We start from the raw sequence: 20756 nt of genomic DNA, 5'->3' as shown, positions 1-20756 counted from the left end.
TTCCATGGACTGTCAACTTCCTAGGGCACGACCAGGGACTCTCCTTGATATATGCCCATTTCCTGGCCCAAAACATATACTCAGCATGTGTTTTTTTAAATGGCAAAATAGGTAGTTGAATGAATGAATGAATGAGTATTAAACAGCATTTACCACTGTACATTCTTCCAAACTCCGCTCTGTAACAATTATATTAAAAAAAAAAAAAAGATTTATTTTATTTGAGAGAGAGAGAACACAAGCAGAGCAAGGGGCAGAGAATCCCAAGCAGACTCCCGCTGAACATGGAGCCCAACACGGACCCTGAGATCATGACCTGAGCTGAAATCAAGAGCTGGCCACTCAACCAACTGAGCCACCCAGGTGCCCCACTAGCTTTTATGAAAAACAGCAACAAATACAACTTTAAAAATCCCATCGCTAAATAAGTTTGGGTACTTCTGGGAAACCTCAGGTCCTGGAAAGACAGAGCATACAGATTTCACCTGTCCAGAGACGCCCTCGCCATGGTCTTTGTGCATCTGGGCTGGCCTAACACGGCCTAAGCTAACTCAGTGTGCTGATGCGCCAGTGCTCTGCCAGACTTATTGGAGCCTGAAGCCAAAGGGAAGATCAGCAATGCTGATTCTGTCTTTCTCTAATATTCTGATTGTTTTAATTTTGCATTAATTTTGATTTCTTAAAATGTGACATGAAAATCTGATTTATCCTGATGACTGATTTTTTTTTGCTCCCCCCTAATTCTATGCTTAAAGCAAGCACCTCACCCTTCTCCCAGCCCAGCTGTGCAGAAAACGCTCCCTCATCACTGTAGGGGCAGGCTCTGCTCTGAGTTCTTGAGATGATGGTATGTTACTCAAGGCTAGCCTGTTCCATTGTTGATCACCTAAAAGTTGGAAAAGTTGTCTCCCATCAACCCAAGCCTTGGCTTCTGCTTTTGTCTCAGAGAAGCCCATAGAATAATTCTAATTTCCTCTTTTACATAATAGCCCTTCAACAAGTGAAGAGTAGGGGCTATTTCATCCTAGCTAAGTCTTTTCTGTTCCTGATTAAACACTGTGCTTCTCATTGAACTTGGATTTCCAGATGATGTCGATTGCCATTCTGGTTACTCCACACATGATTTTTTTTTTCATGTTTCCACTAAAAAAATATGATGCCAAGATCCGAAGACAAAATCCGGCACTGCCTTGACCAGTGCTATCTCCTTCCTTTAGCTGACCACTGTGTTCCTCAGATACAGCCTAACCTGCCTCGGTTCCACGGCCTCCATACTGGTCTTTGAACTCATTTTGAACCTAGAGTAAAATAAAAACTCCATTTGATTTGGGTTTTATTTATTTATTTATTTATTGCATGAATTTTTATTAGAGTACTGTCCTTGCAGAGCAGTAGCGTTTTAAATCCAAATGCATGCTTGGTAAATTGCATCCCATTAGTAACCTGCCATTACTTTGACCTGTGCAGATCCCTTTGAATCTTTAATCCATATGTGTTTACTTGCTTAGTGTCCCACTTAGCTAGGGGTAGTGGCATGCGGACAGATCCATTTCATAAAACATTAGGAGACAATTTCTTTTTTCTTCTTTTCGTAGTATCTCTAGCCTTCTAGTTCAACAAGTCCATTTATAAATATTGCATTACTGTATCTTAGTGATGCTGTTCAAGTCACAGGCATGGCCATAAATGAAGACTCCTAGCTCTGCCTCATTTCCCGTGAATGATTAATTCATAGGCAATTATTTGCAGGTGAACTTCTGCATGTTGCCTTAATTGACCCTCTCCTTCCTTTATCAAAGGCAATGTCCCTGGGAAATTAATAACTGTTTACACCTGTAGCCACTCAATCACGCAGGTAGCAATCCAGCTGCAGCTTTATGACCCCATGCCCAGATTACCCCAGGGTTAAAAATCAGAATTACAGAAGGTCACGTGTTCAGGAATATGGCTCTTTAGAAGGGTTTCTCTTTCTCACCAAGAAAATCCAACTGAAGAGAAATCAACACTGGAAAAGGATAACGTAAGTCACCTGAGGCAAGACTGCATAGCATCCTGGGAGGTCATCATGATTGACAAGCTGGACCGTTTTCTCATAGGGGTACTTCAGGAAGCAGCGCCCGAAGTCTACCTCGGGGTTAGCCATGCGGAGGGAAGGTACAATACACCTGCTCAAAGAAAGGAGCCCATTAAAGAATTCAAAAGGCTAGAGAGCTTGTTTACATATGGAGAAGGCAGAGTCCCAAGTTAAACACCATTTGTCACTGTCACAAAGTTTTTCTCTAAACGACTACATTAATCATTTTCAAATCTTCTCTCCTGTAATCCCTATCCCTTAGCCCCCACTCACCACTTTTTAATCAAAAAAGGGCTAGAAGCAAGACTCCTTAAACAGCAGCCTTCCATGGGTAATGACTAACATTCCCATTGTTTTCCATATTTGGCCTTGTTTTGCCAAGGCGCGCCCACAGTGCAAGATCCTTAGGGTAGTGGATCAGTTTCCAAGTCAAATAGGGCCAATGCCGCCAGCATGGGGTCCTAACTAGCTGTGACACTTTGGACCAGTCAGAGTCCCCCAGGGACTCGCTACAGTTCGTACCATCTAAATTATGGTAATAATTCTAATTCCCATGCAGAACAGCTGTCTTGGATCTGTAGGCTCAGCTGCTCGAGCCGGAACTGGCACAGACAGCGGTGACAATACAGTGCCACGGTGAGGAGCACCAGCATCTGGTTCGGCGCCAGGCTCAGATACTGACCCTAACAAGTACCAGCTTGAGCAAGTTGCTTTCCCTCCCAGAGTCCCATTTTGCTCAGAGGTAAAACGGAGGTAATTGTGGGGACTGACATTAGCGTAATGAACTCTTCTTAGAGTGTTGTGGGAAATATAGGAGGCAGTGTGAACGGATAGCATAGCACAGTGCCCACAGCACCGAGCAAGAGCTCACTCAGTGAGAGCTGATTAACCTGTGGTAGAGGGCACAGCAAGCTGGCACTGCCTGCTCTCTGCAAGTTCTAAAAGCAATTCTTTTGTTGAGGGTCTTCAAGCAGTTCCTACAGATTACACCAAAAATCATGACATGAAAGAGTGTCTTGTTAACCCAAAGTTTGAGGTTTAGCATGGGATGGGTGTTCATTTTTAGCTGGAATGGAGTTGCCAGTTGACCTGACGACTTTCATAAAGCTACTCCTTTACTACCTGAAATACTGACGCTGATAGGACTTACAGTATTTGACGCGGGTCACAGAGTAGACGTGGCATGAAACTCATAGCTGCTTAAGACCCTTTCCCCACTTTTTTTTAAATTCAGGATTTCCTATTGATACCTGCTGGGACAGGGGGCTGAGAGGGGTTAAATATCAGATTAAACCCACCCAGAAAAGAAAAGAAATGCAAGACTAGGCAAAAATGGAAACCTGGGTATAGAAAGGACCAGATGAAAGTTTTGGCTGTTTTTAAACAAACAAAATAATTAGTTAGGTCTTTGGAAGGAACAGTAAGTAGACCATGGCAAGGCCTTGACCTTCAAGTCCTTTACGATACATCTTCCACAATTCATGAGACCTAAACTCTAGCGATGGATGTGTTATCAAGGTTTTACTAAGTAATTTCATGTAGATGATGGCATTTTCATACATACCCCCTGAAGTCCCAGCCCTGGACACCTGTTTGCTTTGGCAAAACTGTGGCCAATGATTTTATTTATTTACTTAGATCACTGTCATCATCGGTGTCATGCTTCACCCTCAGAAAGACAGTAACTTGGTCAAGGAGACACAATTGACAAATGGCAGAGCCAGGATCTTCACCTGGCCCCAGAGCCCACTGCTGCCTCTATTAAGACACAGAGAAGGTGGGGATAGTTCTGAGGAGCTGATGTGGTTAGAGGGCCGCATCTGGGGGGCATTTAAGTCATAGTAACAGTGTCCCAAAGCAGGACTGTCTCACTAAATGGATCTCCCACTGCAGGGCTGTGAGCCCTGTTCTTTCTGGACATAACCCTGGAGTACTATATTTAAAGATAAAAATAAAAACCAGCAACTGGTTGCCTCTTCCTGCTAAAACCTTTTTAGTTATATACTTGGAAACTCAGACCATTAGAAAGAACTATTATTCTTAACAGCTGCAGAACACACACGCATCCCTTCTCTTATCTCCACCAAAGGTGCAGTTGGCTGTTTCAAAGCTTTGTCATTTGAATATCGGATTCAGCTTCCCTTCCCAGGAAAGCAGAACAAATGCAGGGTGAACTGACTGCAGGCGTGCTGCCTCTAGGAGAGGCAGCCCATTACCGGCGGCTCAGGGGAGACTGGGGAAGCGAAAGCAGGTGAGGGTGATACCTCGCAGTAATTAGGAGCGCCAGCACTTCTTCCCCGATGCCCTCCACGTCCACCACCAGGGCCAGCTCATATTTCTGCACAGTGTTGGAGCATAAGGTCACCTGGAAAGAAAAAGGTGAAAAGCGGCTCTTCTGCAAGGCCAGCTCTCCCTCTGTGCAGCGGGGAAAGGAGCAGGGGAGGGCTGCACCGATGAGTACGGCTTCTAAGTACTTTATCATAGAATGTATGGCATTTTACATTTTTAGTGGAACAAGTTACATTTCGGGGTCAGGGCCTGCTGAGTTTTTTCAAAGGCCAGGTTAGAAACCAAGTGGCTTTTAGCATAATAGGTTTGCTCATTTCTGAGAAGACTGTATCAAAGAAGTCATATACCTGCATCAGGGGAAAAATGACCCTGAAGGATGAGCCATATTAAACAAACTCTAATTACTCAATTTAAATTGTTCTCTATGCCTCTGGGCTGTATCCATTATGAAAATTCAATACACCAATAAAACAGTATAGCTGTTTCTCCTACAGCAAAATAAATGAACATAACCATGTCAGTTCCAGAAAATGGCATAAGGAGTCAACTACATAGTCTTCTTTTTAAGAAATATCAAAATCCTGGGACGCCTGGGTGGCTCAGTCCGTTAAGTGTCTGCCTTCAGCTCAGGTCATGATCCCAGGGGCGTGGGATCAAGTCCCTCACTGGGACTCATTGCTCAGTGGGGAGTCTGCTTCTCCCTCTGCCTGCAGCTCCCTCTGCTTGTGCTCGCTCTTTCTGACAAATAAATAAAATCTTCAAAAAAAAAATCAAAATCAAAATCTTGTCTCCTCCCTTACCCTCCATATTCATTACTGGAGCAGAAAACAGGAAGCTCCAAATAAAGGTCTCAAGGACAATTATGTGTCCAGTATATATATTTTACCCTATGTTTTTTATTTCTTATTGTGAAATGTTACATTCAGGCTGTTGAAGTCTTGTCACAATTTTTCATTGCTTAAAGATGATTTGTAGTGGGAGAGATACTTCAAAGTGTAGAGAACAGCTTCTGGCATAGGTGAAAGCTTTTCTATCTATAAATTATGGATGAAGGACTAATTAAAAATTTTTTCTTGGTTGCAAAGGGAATCATTGGATGCAAATTTGAGTCTACACAGACATGGTTGAAATATAGTTCAGGAGTGAAAACTGAAGCTTGGAGAAAGCTTTTCCAAATATAAAGGGGAAATGACGGAGCCATTGATTTGGAAAGCAAACTTGTCAGATTCGGAGAGAAGTAGCTGCCCCAGCGTGCAGAGATGCCTGCAGCGAGGAAGCCCTCTTTCTATCTCCCAGCTATGGTTAGAAGGCAGAAGAACAAGTGGCTCTGGCAGAAGGCTGCTAGATGGATGCTGTGGCTTCTAAAATCTTCTTGTGCGATGTGCGAGAGGCAAAAAGGAAAGGTAGGTAACGTGTAGGCTGAGCAGTAAGTACAAAATAAATTCTTTGCAACAGCACTTCTTCCTGGGAAAGTCACAGCTAGGAACTGCCATGATCTGAATGGTTGTGTCTCCCTCCCTGCCAACAAAATGCATATGTTGAAATCTTACTCCCCCAGTGTGGTAGTAATTAGGAGGTGGGGCCAGTGGGAGGTGATTAGGTCATGATTAGAGCCCTCATGAACAGAATTAGTTCCCTTATAAAAAATATCCCACAGAGCTCCCAGCTCCTCCCACCATGCGAGGACACAGGAAGTCAGCAGTCTGCAACCTGAAGAGGCCTCTCACCAGAAGCCTACCATTCTGTTACCCTGACCTCAGACTTCCAGCCTCCAAACTGTGAGACATAAACTTGTTGTTTATAAGCCACCCAGTCTTGAGTATTTGTAAAAGGAGCAGCCCAAGCAGACAAAGACCACAACCCTGAGAAGTTATAAAGATATATGCTATAAACTTCATTAGGTCCACGGAGAAGCTCTTGGAAGAGCCAAAAACTCCCAGAAAAGATTGAGGATGAGTGGATTCACAGTGAGATATTATAAAACATTTAAAACAAATGTGGGGGTAAGACCATAGCTGAATTAAATATTCCAAGAATAATGACTAAAGAGAAAATTACCAACCTTAGCTATGGAAGTCTTATTTTTTCTTTCCCAGAAAAGATAAAATAATTTCAATTTATCAGCCTTCAGTAATGCTAGATCTAACTATTTGAAGAAGCAAAAGTAAGTGAGGGAGGACAGTAAAACCTTTCTCAGTTAGCCGTGAAATAATTCTGCTGGTGGCCATAACCAGAGCATCACACGGTGGGTCTAAATATAAACCACTGTTAGGAATATCTCATCTACATTCACCATGAAGCCCAGATTTGTATTAAAAATCTAAATAAACTGTGTATCATCTGTGGCACAAATCTGGACCTTTATTGGTATGAACGATTTGATTCTGAAGGAAAGTAGGATATAATTATCAATGAGTTCTTAAATCTTTTAATATTTGTACCAGTGGGTGTACTGTCTATATAGAGCAGTGGTTGCACTACGGTTCACTAGACTGCATTGTTCTGGTGAAGGCAATGCATCTAGATTGATGGAAATCCACTAGAGCAGTGTCGGTTCTTTTTGCCCAATATCTTTGCATCTGGTTTCTTTGGCCCCAGTAGTTTATTGCCTTACAGGCCCACTTTTCCAATTAGAGGCACTCCCTCCCACTGACGGTGGGCAATTAAAGCATACCTTAGCTGTGGTCCTAGTAACTATTTGAGAGTTTGGCTCCTTGGCCATATGTGCTAGAAGGCTGTGCACTTTACCCTGATAGCAGCAAATCCTTGGGGGCGAATGGTGCCACTGCTGGGAGTGATGGTAAATTCTTTTGGTTTCATTATGGGTATTTCGTCCTTGTTTCCAGATGGTCTTTTGTAGTCTGAATACTGATCACAACTTGAAATGCTTTTATGGCCATCGCCATCCCCAGGAACACGCAGTTTGAAGGTCATGGGGACCAAGGAGGTATTATTGAGGGAACATATCAAGGTATGAGGGAAGCCTGGAAAAAAAAATGTGAGGTAAGAGCCTCTTGAACTTCAACCTTGGCTAGCATTGTCAAACCTCTCAAATGAACTGTCTATGCAACTCATCACTACTTGCTTAACACCACCTCTCCCTGATACAGTCTTCAGTTGGACAATCAATGAATGCATTTCTTTCTTTTTCTTTCTTCCTTTCTTTCCTTCAACGAATACTTTTATGCACTTACTATTTAGCAACAACAGACATAAAACCATCCCTTGATGTCCATCCAGGACCCTCTCAAGAAGCAGCCTCTATTATCTGTTTGGTGAATAGTCCTCCAAAAGTATATTTAGCATTTAATTTTTGCATAGAATACAGATTTTTCAAGAAAATTAATCATATTTGCTCTTTTTATTTGCCAACGTGTGAAAGGAGAAGCCTGTGTGGTTTTCCCCGCTGTGTGACCTAGAGCCTTGCCAAGACATTATATAACTCATCCTGGACCTGTGTGAGGCTCGCGCTCTCAGGGTCGATGACACGAAATCAAATAATAGCCTCTCCCGAGAGAGACTTTACAATCTGCTTTTGAGCCAGCCAGAGACTAACACACCGGCTTTTACCTCCATTAGACAAAGCTACTTTGTCATGTTAAATCTAGCCTTCTTACGTTCAGTTCGGGGAGATTCCTGGTGCTTTTCTAAGAGATATGGATCCTCCTTGCCTGGCAAGAAATAAACTGAGCTCTGATTTTGGATTATTGATGTGGCCACTGTATCTGCTACCACTTTCAGAGCAAGAGGAGAACAAATATGTATATTTCTACTAGATGGCAACACTACTCTTTCTACCTTGAACCCCACTGCAACAAAACACAATTGGTCTCTGGAGTAGTTACTACATCACTGCAGGGGCTATTTTGACCTGATCTACTTCTCAAGATCCCCATGACTGAGCCTCTGTCTACACATTAGGGCTGCTGGAGGAAACGCGCTTGTATCTCCTTGGCGATACCACCTGCCAATCTACTTGGAAGAGATTGGTTATGGAAAAAGAATTGCCTAATTAAGCGTACCTGAAGGATTTTCTTGGAAATCCCAGGGAAACTGCTCGAAAGTCAGTTTCACAATCATGTATTGCTGCATTCGACTTTTCTGAACTCTCCCAGCAAGGACTCTTGAAACTATAGATCCTTCACCCTTATTTCACCTGACCATTTATGGGATAAGCGTTCTTACATCGTAAGGTGTTCTCTGGAAGCAGTTCATATAAGGATTCAGATGGGTCCTTCCAAACCACTGCTCAGACTATTTTCCCGAAGCTAGAAGTTTTTCCGAGAACAAAGCCAGTTTCAACCTCCTAGCTAGAACAATTCCTTGCACAACTACCTGTAAACCCCATGTTACTTGTTAAGAAGCCTAAAGAAGGGGATATTATTTGATTAAAGACTGAAGGGTCCTTACTAATACAAGTGTTACTCCTAGGCTTCTGCTTGCACCAAATCCTAATATTATTGGGTTTAGGCTTTCCTCATGCTTCCTACGATTTTTTTCCTGCTAACCTTTGTAAGATCTTTCTATAATCATTGCAATTAAGATCCTAAGGGACAACCACAATTAATTTACACCTTACTTTACACCCTCCTAAAGTCAATTTAAATATTTCCTCTTGAGGGAAACATGACCAGTTCATACCTGGGCCATGGAAGATAACTACCATGTTGCTGTTTTTTTTTAATCCCTATACTTATCCCAGCAACTTTGCCCTCAAACCTTACCTTCTCTGACCAAATTACCCAATGGTCAGGTCCACTGAGTACCTGGAGCCTTCTAAACTCCTTATTCTCATTTAACATATTCTTGCAGCTCCTGAAAAATAGTGACCTTGCCCCTTTGGGTCTATCACCTGGCATATCAGTTGTTACTTGGTCCATTGTACTCTGATGAATCTGAGGATTTATCAAAGCTTCAGTAATCCTTCAGGGACAATCACCACCCAAATTCTATAATCTGACTCTCTCATGCTACTATAGCTTCAGTCAACCTAATTAATTATTAGATATGTCATCCAACATCCAATTCTACCATCAAAATATTTATAGCCATTCTTTAAACATTTCAGATACCAACCAACAGTACTATGACCTCTCATCTACTTTAGTGTATTTATAATAATCTAACACCATTAATCCCAACAGGCCCTGATGCCAAATCTAGAATCTTCATCTCTAAGCAAATAAAAGCCATGTCTCTACACTAAAACAGACACTTCTTCAAGAATGGGCCTTAATGACAATATGGGGAAAATATTACCAACTTTAGTTAGCTCAATGTACTCCCCAACACTACAAGTCTTTGCAAACCTTGTTTAACTCCATACAATATGCCAGTCATCCTGAAATAAATAAGAGAATTCCTCCAATCCCTGGCTTATTCCTGTAACAGATAATTTCTCTTGCATCTGGAACTATATGCACCCTTATTGGTCTTTCATCCCTGAGCCAATAACATGTTTACTTTCGTCTGCCTCATCAAAGCCCTAATTGCATATGTGAGATGGTAATTAGGAAGTTTCCAGTAAAAAAACTCTTCCATGGATGATGTTCCTTTGTGACAGGAGGCCAATCTTCCTGGAGAAATAATGATACTTTGGGTAGGAGTCACGAGAGAACTCTAGCTCCAACTTTGGGACTAAAGAGATTATCATAAAAAATTTTTGAAAATGTATCACAAAATTGTCTCCGACTTTGGCTTTTACAGTGCAGAATCCAGAAGCACAGCAAAGTAGCTTGAATTAACTGACCCAATTGGTTTTGAAAATGAAATAGCCCTAGATTTCCTGTTGGCAAGCAAAAAGGTATGTTTTTGTTAACATTTCCTGCCACACGACAGAGAAGATTAAGGAATCGATATCCAGACTCAAAAAAATGCAACTTGAATTTTGAAGGTGGACTTAGGAGGGATAAGTTTTCACATCTCAGACCTGGGGAATCTTGGGTCATGGGTCTGCAGTGTCTTTCTGCCTCTTGTCTAGCTGCCTTATCACCAAACGGTTCAATAAGATGTTATACAACTAAAGCAAAATAAGCTGTTTCTAATTTTCACCTAAGCTAGTTACCAAAACTTCCAGCTGGACCAAACATGAGAAAGAGCTGTTGATTATTATCTTTAAAGCTCAAGGGAACAATGATTTAATTACCCAATAATGGCCTTTCCTGTATACTTAGGGATAAGAACAGACCAAATGGAAGACATTAATGGGAAAAAAACCTACTTAGCTTTGGAGCACGCATAAATGGTTTTACCCACTGTGTTACCCAGAGCTTGCCAATTTGAATAAATCAATGACCTCTTGGGCATAAATATACACTTCCTGTTTGCCATATTTTGTTGAAATGTACTATTAGGGGTTTGATGCCTTTTAATGTTTGGATTCACATATTCTTGGGGCTCAAAAATTGGTTTGCCATTGGCATAATATTGACATTAACCTTTCAAGGGTGAGCAATAGGGCAGACTCTAGACAATGAATCAGTATGAGATTTCTTGGAGAGACTGAGGTGCTTATCTAGATTCTGCTTTCTGCCTCCAGGGCAATATGATAGAGGGCACATTTCCCAACTATTCTGTGTTGGAGTTCGTATTTCAATGCCTGTGGAAGGGTACACTGCATGCGTCAGTCACCCAGACCTCTCTGCGGCCTCAGCTGAGCTGTTTGGAGGATAACTGCACAGATCTTTGGGTAAGTAATTCACCTCTTACTGTGGATCAGTCACAGTTATAACCCCTTGAGAGAGTATGTCTGTCTTAGTTGGCCATCAGACAATTTTCAAGTTGTAGGTCGCTCTTACTTTCCTTCAAAAACTCTATCACTTAAAATGCCCTACAAATTTGTTAAAATTTCTCCAGCCATTTTCATATTCTATGGTAATAAACACATTCAACTCCATTTATATAGCTCTTCCTATATGTTAGGAAATGTGAAATGTTAGAGCAACTGATAAAGGCATTATAAATCAGCTTTTTATAAAGAAAAGATATTTTTGTAAAGAAAAAATTTTCCCCAAGTAGATGGGCCTACTTGAAGCAAAAGAACTGAAATTCAAAATGGAGGAAACAAAGAAAAATGGAAAGGATTGTGGACTACAGATTCAGACTAGGGTTTCTCAGCCTTTTCTAAATTATTACCACCTCCTAAAAGAAACCTTGTGATGAATTAATTTTCAATGAAATAAATTAATTAAATATAAATTAAATTAGGGGCGCCTGGGTGGCTCAGTCGTTAAGCGTCTGCCTTCAGCTCAGGGCATGATCCCAGAGTCCTGGTATCGAGCCCCACATCAGGCTCCTTTGCTGGGAGCCTGCTTCTTCCTCTCCCACTCCCCTGTTGTAATTTCTCTGCTGGCTTTGTTTCTCTCTCTCTGTCAAATAAATAAATAAATAAAATCTTAAAAAAAAATATATATATATATATATATAATTTAAATTAGACTAATTTCTCCCTAATGAGAAAAATTAAGTACTAAGGAATAAGATTGTGTTGCATGGGGCTGAACTTTGGAGGATGACAAACATTGATTAGATCTATGCTTTCTTTTTTTTCTTTTTTTTCAACGCCAAACAGTTTTTGTTCCTTTGGGGGAACATTACCCCTGTTCACAGTGCATGATTTAGAGAGATCTCATTTGAAATACTCATTCTGCCACTGCTGTGTGACCATGGGAAGTTATTTAACTGTTCGAATGCTCAGTTCTTCCAGCTCCAGAATGGGACTCCTAAATAGCATCTCCTCAAAGAGCTGCTAAAAGGTTTAAATGTAGTGCATGTAATTCACTTAGCGGTGTCTGGAATACAAGAAAGAACCAATAAACGGACACTTCTACTGCCAATGCAGTCGTTTTTATTATTGGAAATGCTGAGACAGGAGGAAATGACTCAGGGAAGTAACTGAGCAAGAAGACAACACAAAAATATAGACATCTTCCATTTGGAGTGATAGAACACCTGAGTCAAACCACCACTGAATTCACTTGAAACTTGAGAGCATCTCTGTGAACAGGTTGCTGTGTAACCAGACTGGCAAATCAGAATCTTCATATAAATAGAGTGTTCAGGGGGGCACCTGGGTGGTACAGTCAGTTAAGTGTCTGACTCTTGCTTTCGGCTAGGTTATAATCTCAGGGTCGTGAGATCAAGCCTGGCATTGGGCTCCCTGCTCAGTGTGTAGTCTGCTTGAGATTCTCTCCCTCTCCCCCTCCCACTTGTGCTCTCTCTCTAGAATAAAAAAATAAATCTTATAGACAGATAGGTAGGTAGGCAGAGAGTGTTCAGAACATTCAGATAGGAGTGTGAAGTCTAAGGCTTTCCATTGTTCCAGTGTTGGAAGAGCCGGGGCAACCACGACCCAACAGCTCTTAGTGCCCAGGTCATGGTTATAACTTCCACATATAAACTAGGAAATGACACCAAAATGCATTGCTGCAGAGGAAGGAGAGAACATTTCCAGACTCTTTTAGCTATTACCCATAAAAAAATGGTGAGAGGTTCTTTGAAAACCTTCCCCCTTCCATGTAGAGAGAAAAGTAATTCCACTCAATTTCTAACTTCAAATGGAAAAATACTCACCAAAGGAAACATCACCAAAGTGCAGAGCAGGAACATTAAAATGGAAGGTAGGTCCAATGACGCAGCCTCTGAAAGCAGGAATACAAATTGGGGGAGTAGAGAATGCAGTGAATTCAGAATAACAATCAGGAACTAGGGAGACAACAAGTCCTAAAAACCATAAACTGGCATTAAGTCAAGTACAGAATCTGGCACTTAAAAAAACCACGAGATGATGGTCTATCACAGTGCTTCTCAGAGTTCTTTTTCAAGACTCGAACCCCTGGGTTTTAGCAAATGATGCTGTGGTTAACTTATCACCAAATTCCTACTAATGAATGAGGCAGAGCAGACACATCACTAAACCAATGGCGCAGAACAGTAATGTGGGTAAGATACATATCACAGCTCTGTAATGCTCTAGCCCCCACCCTGTGCCCTAAGCAACCACTAATCTATTCCCATTTCTCTCTTTGGTTCTGTTAGTTTGTCCTTCACATATTTGGGGGTTAGGTGCGTATATGCTTATAATTGTTATATTTCCTTAATGGCTTAACTCTTTTATTATTGCAAAATGTCCCTCTTTGTCTCAAGTAACAATTTTTATTTTAAAGTCTATTTTGTCTGATATTAGTACAGCTTTCTTTTGGTTACTGTTTGCCTAGTGTATTTTTTCCCATTCTTTTTAATTTCAACTCTTCATATTTTGGGATCTAAAAGAGCATATAGTTGGATTGTGTTTTGTGGGTTTTTAAAAAATCCATTCTGCCAATCTCTGCCTTTAATTGAAATGTTAACTATATTTACATTTAATATAATTACTGATAAAGTAGGATTCATGTCTTACACTTTACTCCTTGTTTTTTATATGTCTTAATGCCTTCTCATTCCTCTTTTTCTCCATTATCTTCTTTTGTGTTAAACAGATATTTTCTTAGGGTAGCCTTTTAATTACCTTGTCACTTTTTTTACTGTATTTTTTAGTTAGCTCGGGGAATATTTGAGAGAATGGGCAATCCATCCTGAACTTGGAAAAATAATTCAGAGAGTCAAAGGTTAAGACAGTAGGATTCATGCAACAGGAATGTCTAACAAACTCAAATTCCCCAGTCACTGTACCTAATATACAACCTTGCATGTAGGAGGTGCTCGAGAAAAGTTTCAGTGGATATCCAAAATACACATTTATTCCTAATAGAGTAGCAGTGTGTACGGATGTGTATCAATAAATGCAGTACTAATTATTAGGCTGCACTTAATTAGGGAGTGGCCACATGAAATTGGGATGGGCTTTCTTATTCAACCTGAAGGACAGGAATTAGCCTGTCTTGTCCAGTATTTTCCTTTTCCCTACATGAAAAGTAAACTTACAGTCTTTTAATACCCTATACGCTCTTACCCTTAGATAGAGTGGTTGTTATTTATTTATTTATTTTTAAGATTTTATTTATTTGACAGAGAGAGAGACAGCCAGCGAGAGAGGGAACACAAGCAGGGGGAGTGGGAGAGGAAGAAGCAGGCTCCCAGCCGAGGAGCCTGATGCGGGGCTCAAACCCAGAACTCCGGGATCACGCCCTGAGCCGAAGGCAGACGCTTAATGACTGCGCCACCCAGGCGCCCCAGAGTGGTTGTTATTTTTATCTTGACTATTTGTAAGAGCAGAGCTTTAAGGTTTTGTCTTCCCCATTTTGGACAGAGGCCCATCAATGATGCTGGATGTTGTGGAGGACGCTCATGATTCTGAGCGATACCTCTTGAAGTCAGGAAGTCAGATGGGGCTTTGAAGAGCTGATCTGCTGGAGCTTACTGAGGACCCTCAAGGATCAGACAATCTCTGAAAGGGAGATGGGGGGATGCATTTGCAGGTTTGCTCTTCCTGCTTCTGCCGATAACCACCTCCATTGCTTGTCACGAGATGTTAATTGTTATGGAGGTGGGAGGTGAACTAGAGTTCATACAATGTGAAAAATTACTCCTGTCCTCCTCATGTTCTGTTTATCACTGAAGGATGTCAACCATGGGCCAGGATGAGCATGGTGGGTCTTCTTGAAGAGTCAATGTTATTCAAATATTTAGACAGCAGCGCTGATTTTTTTCTATTATCACAAACACTGATGTATTATGGAAGAAAATATAAATACCTTCTGAATGTTTCAGGTAGGTCTTGAGACTTAAAAAAAAAAAGTTTATGATTATGGCAGTCTGTCTCAGCTATGCCACAGCAGTCCTGAGACACAAACATTCATTCACTCTCCTTATTTGTTAGAGGCTGTGTTCGTTTGCTAGGGCTGTCATAACAGAGCACCACAGACTGAGTGGATGAAACAACAGAAATTTATTTCCTCATAGCTCTATGGGCTGTAAGTCCAAAATCAATATGTCAGCAGGACTGGTTTCCTCTGAGGGACTCCCTCCTCAGCTTGTAGATGGCCATCTTCTCTTTACAGGGAGTTTTCCTATCTGTGTGCCTGTTCTTATAAGGACACCAGTCACACTGTATTAAGGCCTACCCACATGGCATCATGTTACCTTAATTACTTCTTTAAATGTCCTATCTCTAAGTGCAGTCCCATTCTTAAGTACTGGTTATTAGAATTTCAATATATGAGCTTGGGAGGACACAATTCACTCCATAACAGGGACACTTAGGTGGAAGAATTGAAAGAAGCGGTAATAACCTTTAGGCTTATCTTGAGATTCTTAATTTCCAGTAGATATCATGACACCAACAAATTTTCCTAGGATTCTTCAGGCCACAATGTCTATGTTATCCCCAGGCCCCAAGGGAGGCCTTAGCTGTAAACGGAAGGAGGTCCTGCTAACAGTAACCGTAGTAAGAGAGGCTGCCAAGGTAATTAACAACCTGTTGCTATGAAAATCCAAATAGGATCTGTGATGTGTTCTAAAGACATGATCTTTCTAAGCACCAGGAACCAAAGTTGTATATCTGCCCAATGGGTTGGTCATAGAGAACTTCTTTTTAAAACCTGAGGACAAACTCTACTATTAATGACTTTCAATTATCACAAACAGCTGGAGAAGCCATCAAAGGACTTGTAGCACAAAAGCTGCAAATGTCTAGCCTTGGACGACTGACACTGTAAGTAGACTCTTTTACAATACCTGGAGTATTATCGGTATGAGCATTTAAAAATTTTCCTTAAAATAAAAATGAAAGATGAAAGTTTAGAGAAACTGGGATAATAGTGAAAGCCTAGTCCAGAAGATGATTTTATCCAGGTGTTACTGTAATGATTTATTTTCCCTAAATATTCTAAAACAGAGAGTGTAACTAGGAACTAGCTTAATGTTTTAAGTCCTTATTTTATAAAGCTATAGCTTGTAGAAAAACTAGATCCCCAAACAGCATCTGTATCCACATTACAATAATAAGTTACACGTGCTGAGTATGTAAACGCTGGTGAAAATTTAAAACACTCCATTATTTTGATGTGTTCCTACCAGCAAAGATAGTTATGGACATCCAAGACAGGATCTGGTTTTGAAGTTTAAGAAAGCAGCAGATAAAAGCTTCAGTTAGCTTCCACATTAGTTACAGATAATATCTTACCTAATGGTCAGTTTCACAGGTTCAGGGGATCCATTCACACTGACCAGGAACTCTTCTTCAAAGTTTCCCAAGATGGCAGAACTGAAAGAGATCTGGACTGCCTGGACTCCGTTTGGTTCGATGATGCCTTCCCTGGGGCTGAAAATAAAGCAGGCCCCCAAAGCCGAAGTCGGAGGGATCACGTTGAAGAGGGCATCAATGCTGCCTTTGTTGGATAGTATTGCCTGTATCAATAAAAAGCCAAGAATGCAAAGATAGAGCATGGACATCTGACTTATTTTCATATAAGCATGTGGCTGTACTGTTTAATACCAACACATAGAGAGCTACAGGAATTAAAGCCAGAGAAAAACTCCAGGGGAGAAATGAACAGTCTTCTGCCTTGAAGGTGTGAAGATAAGAAACCCAATGCAGAAGTAATTTTGTGTTTTTAGTATCCTCTTTGGAACAGAGTTTTCACATGTACTATAGTCATGTTATAAATGCTGATTGTAATTGCGTCTACAGAAAAGGAGCCTTAAATGCCTTTTTCTGATACTCTATAGAGTAACTGAGGGAAGGCAGGTATTTATCTTATATGCATGAGAAGGTTGAGAAGAAGTGACATCCTGAAAAATAAGAAGTCAGAATAGAGGAGCAAGAACTACCTAAGCCTATGTTTATAGTGTAGCCTGGAGAATGTGAACGAGACATCACCGTGGATTCCAGAGGACAAAGATTCTCCTTGTTGTGCTCTTAGATTTCATTCTATGGGGATACTTTCACCTCAAACTCTATTGCATGCATACGACACTATTGTTTGGGAATGCTTATGTAAGCAACTGTTTTACTATAGAAATGTTTTAATTCTGTATACCATGGGCCCATATTTGCTTGCACACTAGGTAAGTACATGTAAAAAGCTCCTGCCTGGCATTCAGAGTTCTCCACACCTGGCTCAGTCCATCGCTCCTGCTCCCACCCCCCGTGGTGCCTGTCTGATGAGCCTGTGCCTTAACCATGCAGCTCTGTTCCTGGGCTTCTAAGACAGTCTCTGTTCCTTGCCAATGCTTACACCTGAACAGGTGGACAGCACGTTCTTCTATTTACATACCGCCTTCAACCCGCACTCAAAGCACCGAGGAGAAAGAGCACAGGAGATCAGGAAGAAATGTACAGAAAGGTAAGCGGGGCAATGTCGGGAACCTAGAAGAAGCCAAGGGAGGAGAATTTCCAGAAGGGGTTGAATGTGGACAGAGCTGAAGGGGAATAAATTCTGAGAAAATGTTACAGATTTTTGATTTTTAATTAAAAGCCATCCCCGCCCTTGAAGAAGAAAGGAACGCCAGTGGAGTGTGACTGCAGAATCCAGAGTCCAAATGTTTAGGGAGTGAGTGAGTACGGACGAAATAGCAGCTGATTGAGATTGCTGTTTTGAGAGGATTGGGGGTGAGCAGTGAGAGTGGGGGGCAGCAAAGCTGTGGGAAGTATGGCAGAGGAGACCCAGGGTATTTACATTAAACGGGATAATGCATACTCAGTAGCTAGCACACGCATTTGTTGTAGTAAGAGAAGGGGGCTGGGTTACCAAGGGAATGGGGTCTGGGTGGATGTGGGGCGTCCACCAGCTCAGGCTGCCTCCTGAGAAGCAAAGAAGAAGGAATCAAGAGCACGTGTAGAATAGAGTCAGGGGCCTTTGCAGAGGAAAACCACCACCTCTCCTAAGAGAAGACAGATGATGTGCCAAAAGAGATACCTAATTAATTGCTGCTTGATATTTTATTCATCTTTTTGCATTCATTTCCTATCTCCCTCACTCAGTTTTAGGTTCCCTGGTCATAGAATTCATGCTTCACCCTTCATTCCTTTTAAACAGACCATGTAGAAAGTGATTATGGCCAGGGACTCAGAAGCCAAATTGCCCAGGCTCAAATCCCAGCTTTACCATTGACTTCCTAGCTGTGTGACCTTGGGAAACTTGCTCTGTTTCTCTGTGCCCCAGTTTCTCCATCTGTAAAGTGTAACTACTACTAACTTCTCAGATTGCTGTGAAGGTGAAATTAACTTATGTAACTCTTAGAATAGAGTACCTCACAAAGAGTGCTTATAAACAACAGCAACGGCTATCTATATTCTCAGTGCCACACCGAACGGGTTTGAAATTTGCCTGCGCTTAAGAAGTGACTGACACATGTTAGTGGTAACTTAAAGGCAACTCAAAGGTGTTAGTGGTCATTCAAAGGGAATTCCACTCAAAGGGAATTGTTTTTCTCTCTAAAGAGATGCACAGATTGCCTTTTTATTTTTTGGTTAACGGCAATATTTTTACCCAGATTTTGTATAAGGCACCAGGTCTTCCATGTTCAAGAACATGCATGTGATTCCTCTCCCCCTGGGAAAAAGACCCTTCATGTGTATGCAGAATCCAGCAAGTTATTTGGGACGAAATTCTGAGATCTTCTGATTGCCTGACCCTTGCAGTCCAATCCCTTGGGGAGGAGAAATCTACACTAGCGCCTCACCTTGTTTTCCTTCTAATTACACTGGGGAACAGCGTACACTCTTGGAGCTGTGGTTTACTTTTTACGTGTTTGCTCAGCTCAGCAATGACTAAGGGCAATAGCTAGTTATTCAAATTCATCTCAAGTAGGTAACATAATAAATTGAAAGAGAGATGCAATGAGGCACCAGCACTAAATACGCAGAGAGTGCAAAATATTCCTGTAAGAAGCACCTTACCATGTCCTTCTCTGCCAACGTGCAGCTCTCCGAACTGTCCTCTGAGGCAGCACCTCATCTAACACCTGCTTAGCTGGCTGTGGTTTACTTTCCTGGTCAAATCTAGGAGGGTGGGAAGTGGTGGCCTCAATACACTTCGGTTATATGTGTAAGAAATTATTATTACGCTCAGAGAACACTTATCCATTTTGCATCAGAACTAAAGGTCCTTTTCTGATGTGGCATCCACAAGACACAGTCTGTGAGATGTAAGGGAAATTCACACTGGATAAATTACAGACAGAATGTGAATTTCATAAGAAGCACTGCACATTGTTTTCCTCCCAAAGCGACCCTTTTTTCAAAATGCAAAAGACACTGAATGCAACATAGTAGCTGTGCCATTTTTCAGTTCATGACAGTCATGTGACCGATTTCTTCATTTAAATCATGCTCTTATGTACATTCCATCTCATTATGACATTGACATCTCTATTTACCTTTCACATCGTCCCATTTAGGGCACAGTTACTTTAGTGAATGTGGGGATAGAGGACACAGTAGCAAGCTCTCAGCAGCAACCGGGCATTTGTCTCCCATGCCAAGGTTAGGCTGGGCGGAGAGCCGAGCTGGCTGTAGGCTGGACTTGCTCATGGTGAGAGCCCCGGGGTTGAAAGGGCAGTAAAAAGCCTTGTCTTCCCAGGATACAGGGCCCTCATAATCCAGTGCTCGTTCACATTTACCAGCTGAACAACCTTGCCAAGTTACTTAACAGACGTGGCAGAGTCAGGTTTGCTATCCACTGAACCCACTTCCTCTTGCTCCCGTGCTCACAACTAGACTGCATTTCCCAGCTACTGATGCAGCGACGTACAGCTGATGGGACGTGAATGAACGGGCGTGTGCCACCTATAGGGCCAATTCCTACAAAAGTGCATCTCTCCCTGCTCCTTCCCTTTCCACCCGCATGACACATGTGAGGCTGCCATGTTGCAGGCCACACGGTGGGGGTGGCAGAGCTATGAGCTGGAAGGAGCCAGGGGCCCAACGCTTTGCTGGCGGAGAGCTGTCAGCTGATAGGTAAGCTCGCTTGAGACTTTATGTAAGCAAGGAAATAGACTTGTCATGTCTGAGAGAGTAGAGATCTTTGTATTTGTTAGGGTATCTAGCATTACTTTAACTAGTAAAACTTCTTGAAGCACCAGGAAATAGTCATTGTACCTACTCCCTAGGGTTTAGTGAGGACCAAACAAACCAATGAATGTAAAAGTACTGGTATTGTGCTCAACATGCATGAAGGATGATGTTGTAGATGGTATTAACCACTCTCTGGCTCTTCTTGCTCGTTTGGAGAACAGGTACAAGAAAACCTGCCTTTCACAGTTTTGTAAGGACTAGAAACTAAACACACGTAGACAGATGTGCACACACAAGAAAGCATGGAACCTGACATCTATTTTTCACTAAGTAACCGCTTTTATTACTACCTTTAGAGAAACACAAACACTTAAAGTTTATGAATCTTTGTAAAATAAAGTTTCAATGGTTACAATTTGATATAATGTAAAAAAAAGT

At 41.6% G+C, this 20756-nt stretch overlaps 1 protein-coding gene across 1 annotated transcript in view; it reads right to left on the bottom strand.

Moving 5' to 3' along the window:
- The window catches only part of HYDIN (HYDIN axonemal central pair apparatus protein), a 394665-nt gene that overhangs the window by 208223 nt on the left and 165686 nt on the right, over positions 1-20756 (bottom strand). Inside the window, exons 13-17 of the mRNA XM_008702363.2 lie at positions 16485-16708; positions 12935-13002; positions 7112-7347; positions 4339-4439; positions 2030-2165 (exon numbers count right to left, since the gene is read on the bottom strand). Coding sequence (XP_008700585.2) covers positions 2030-2165; positions 4339-4439; positions 7112-7347; positions 12935-13002; positions 16485-16708 — 765 coding nt within the window. The remainder of the gene's footprint in view (positions 1-2029; positions 2166-4338; positions 4440-7111; positions 7348-12934; positions 13003-16484; positions 16709-20756) is intronic.

Source organism: Ursus maritimus, unplaced genomic scaffold, assembly GCF_017311325.1.
Source record: "Ursus maritimus isolate PB19 unplaced genomic scaffold, ASM1731132v1 scaffold_19, whole genome shotgun sequence".
Classification (NCBI taxonomy): Eukaryota; Metazoa; Chordata; class Mammalia; order Carnivora; family Ursidae; genus Ursus; species Ursus maritimus.
Note: the sequence above shows the minus strand (reverse complement) of the source record. Positions and strands in the feature narration are given on the sequence as shown.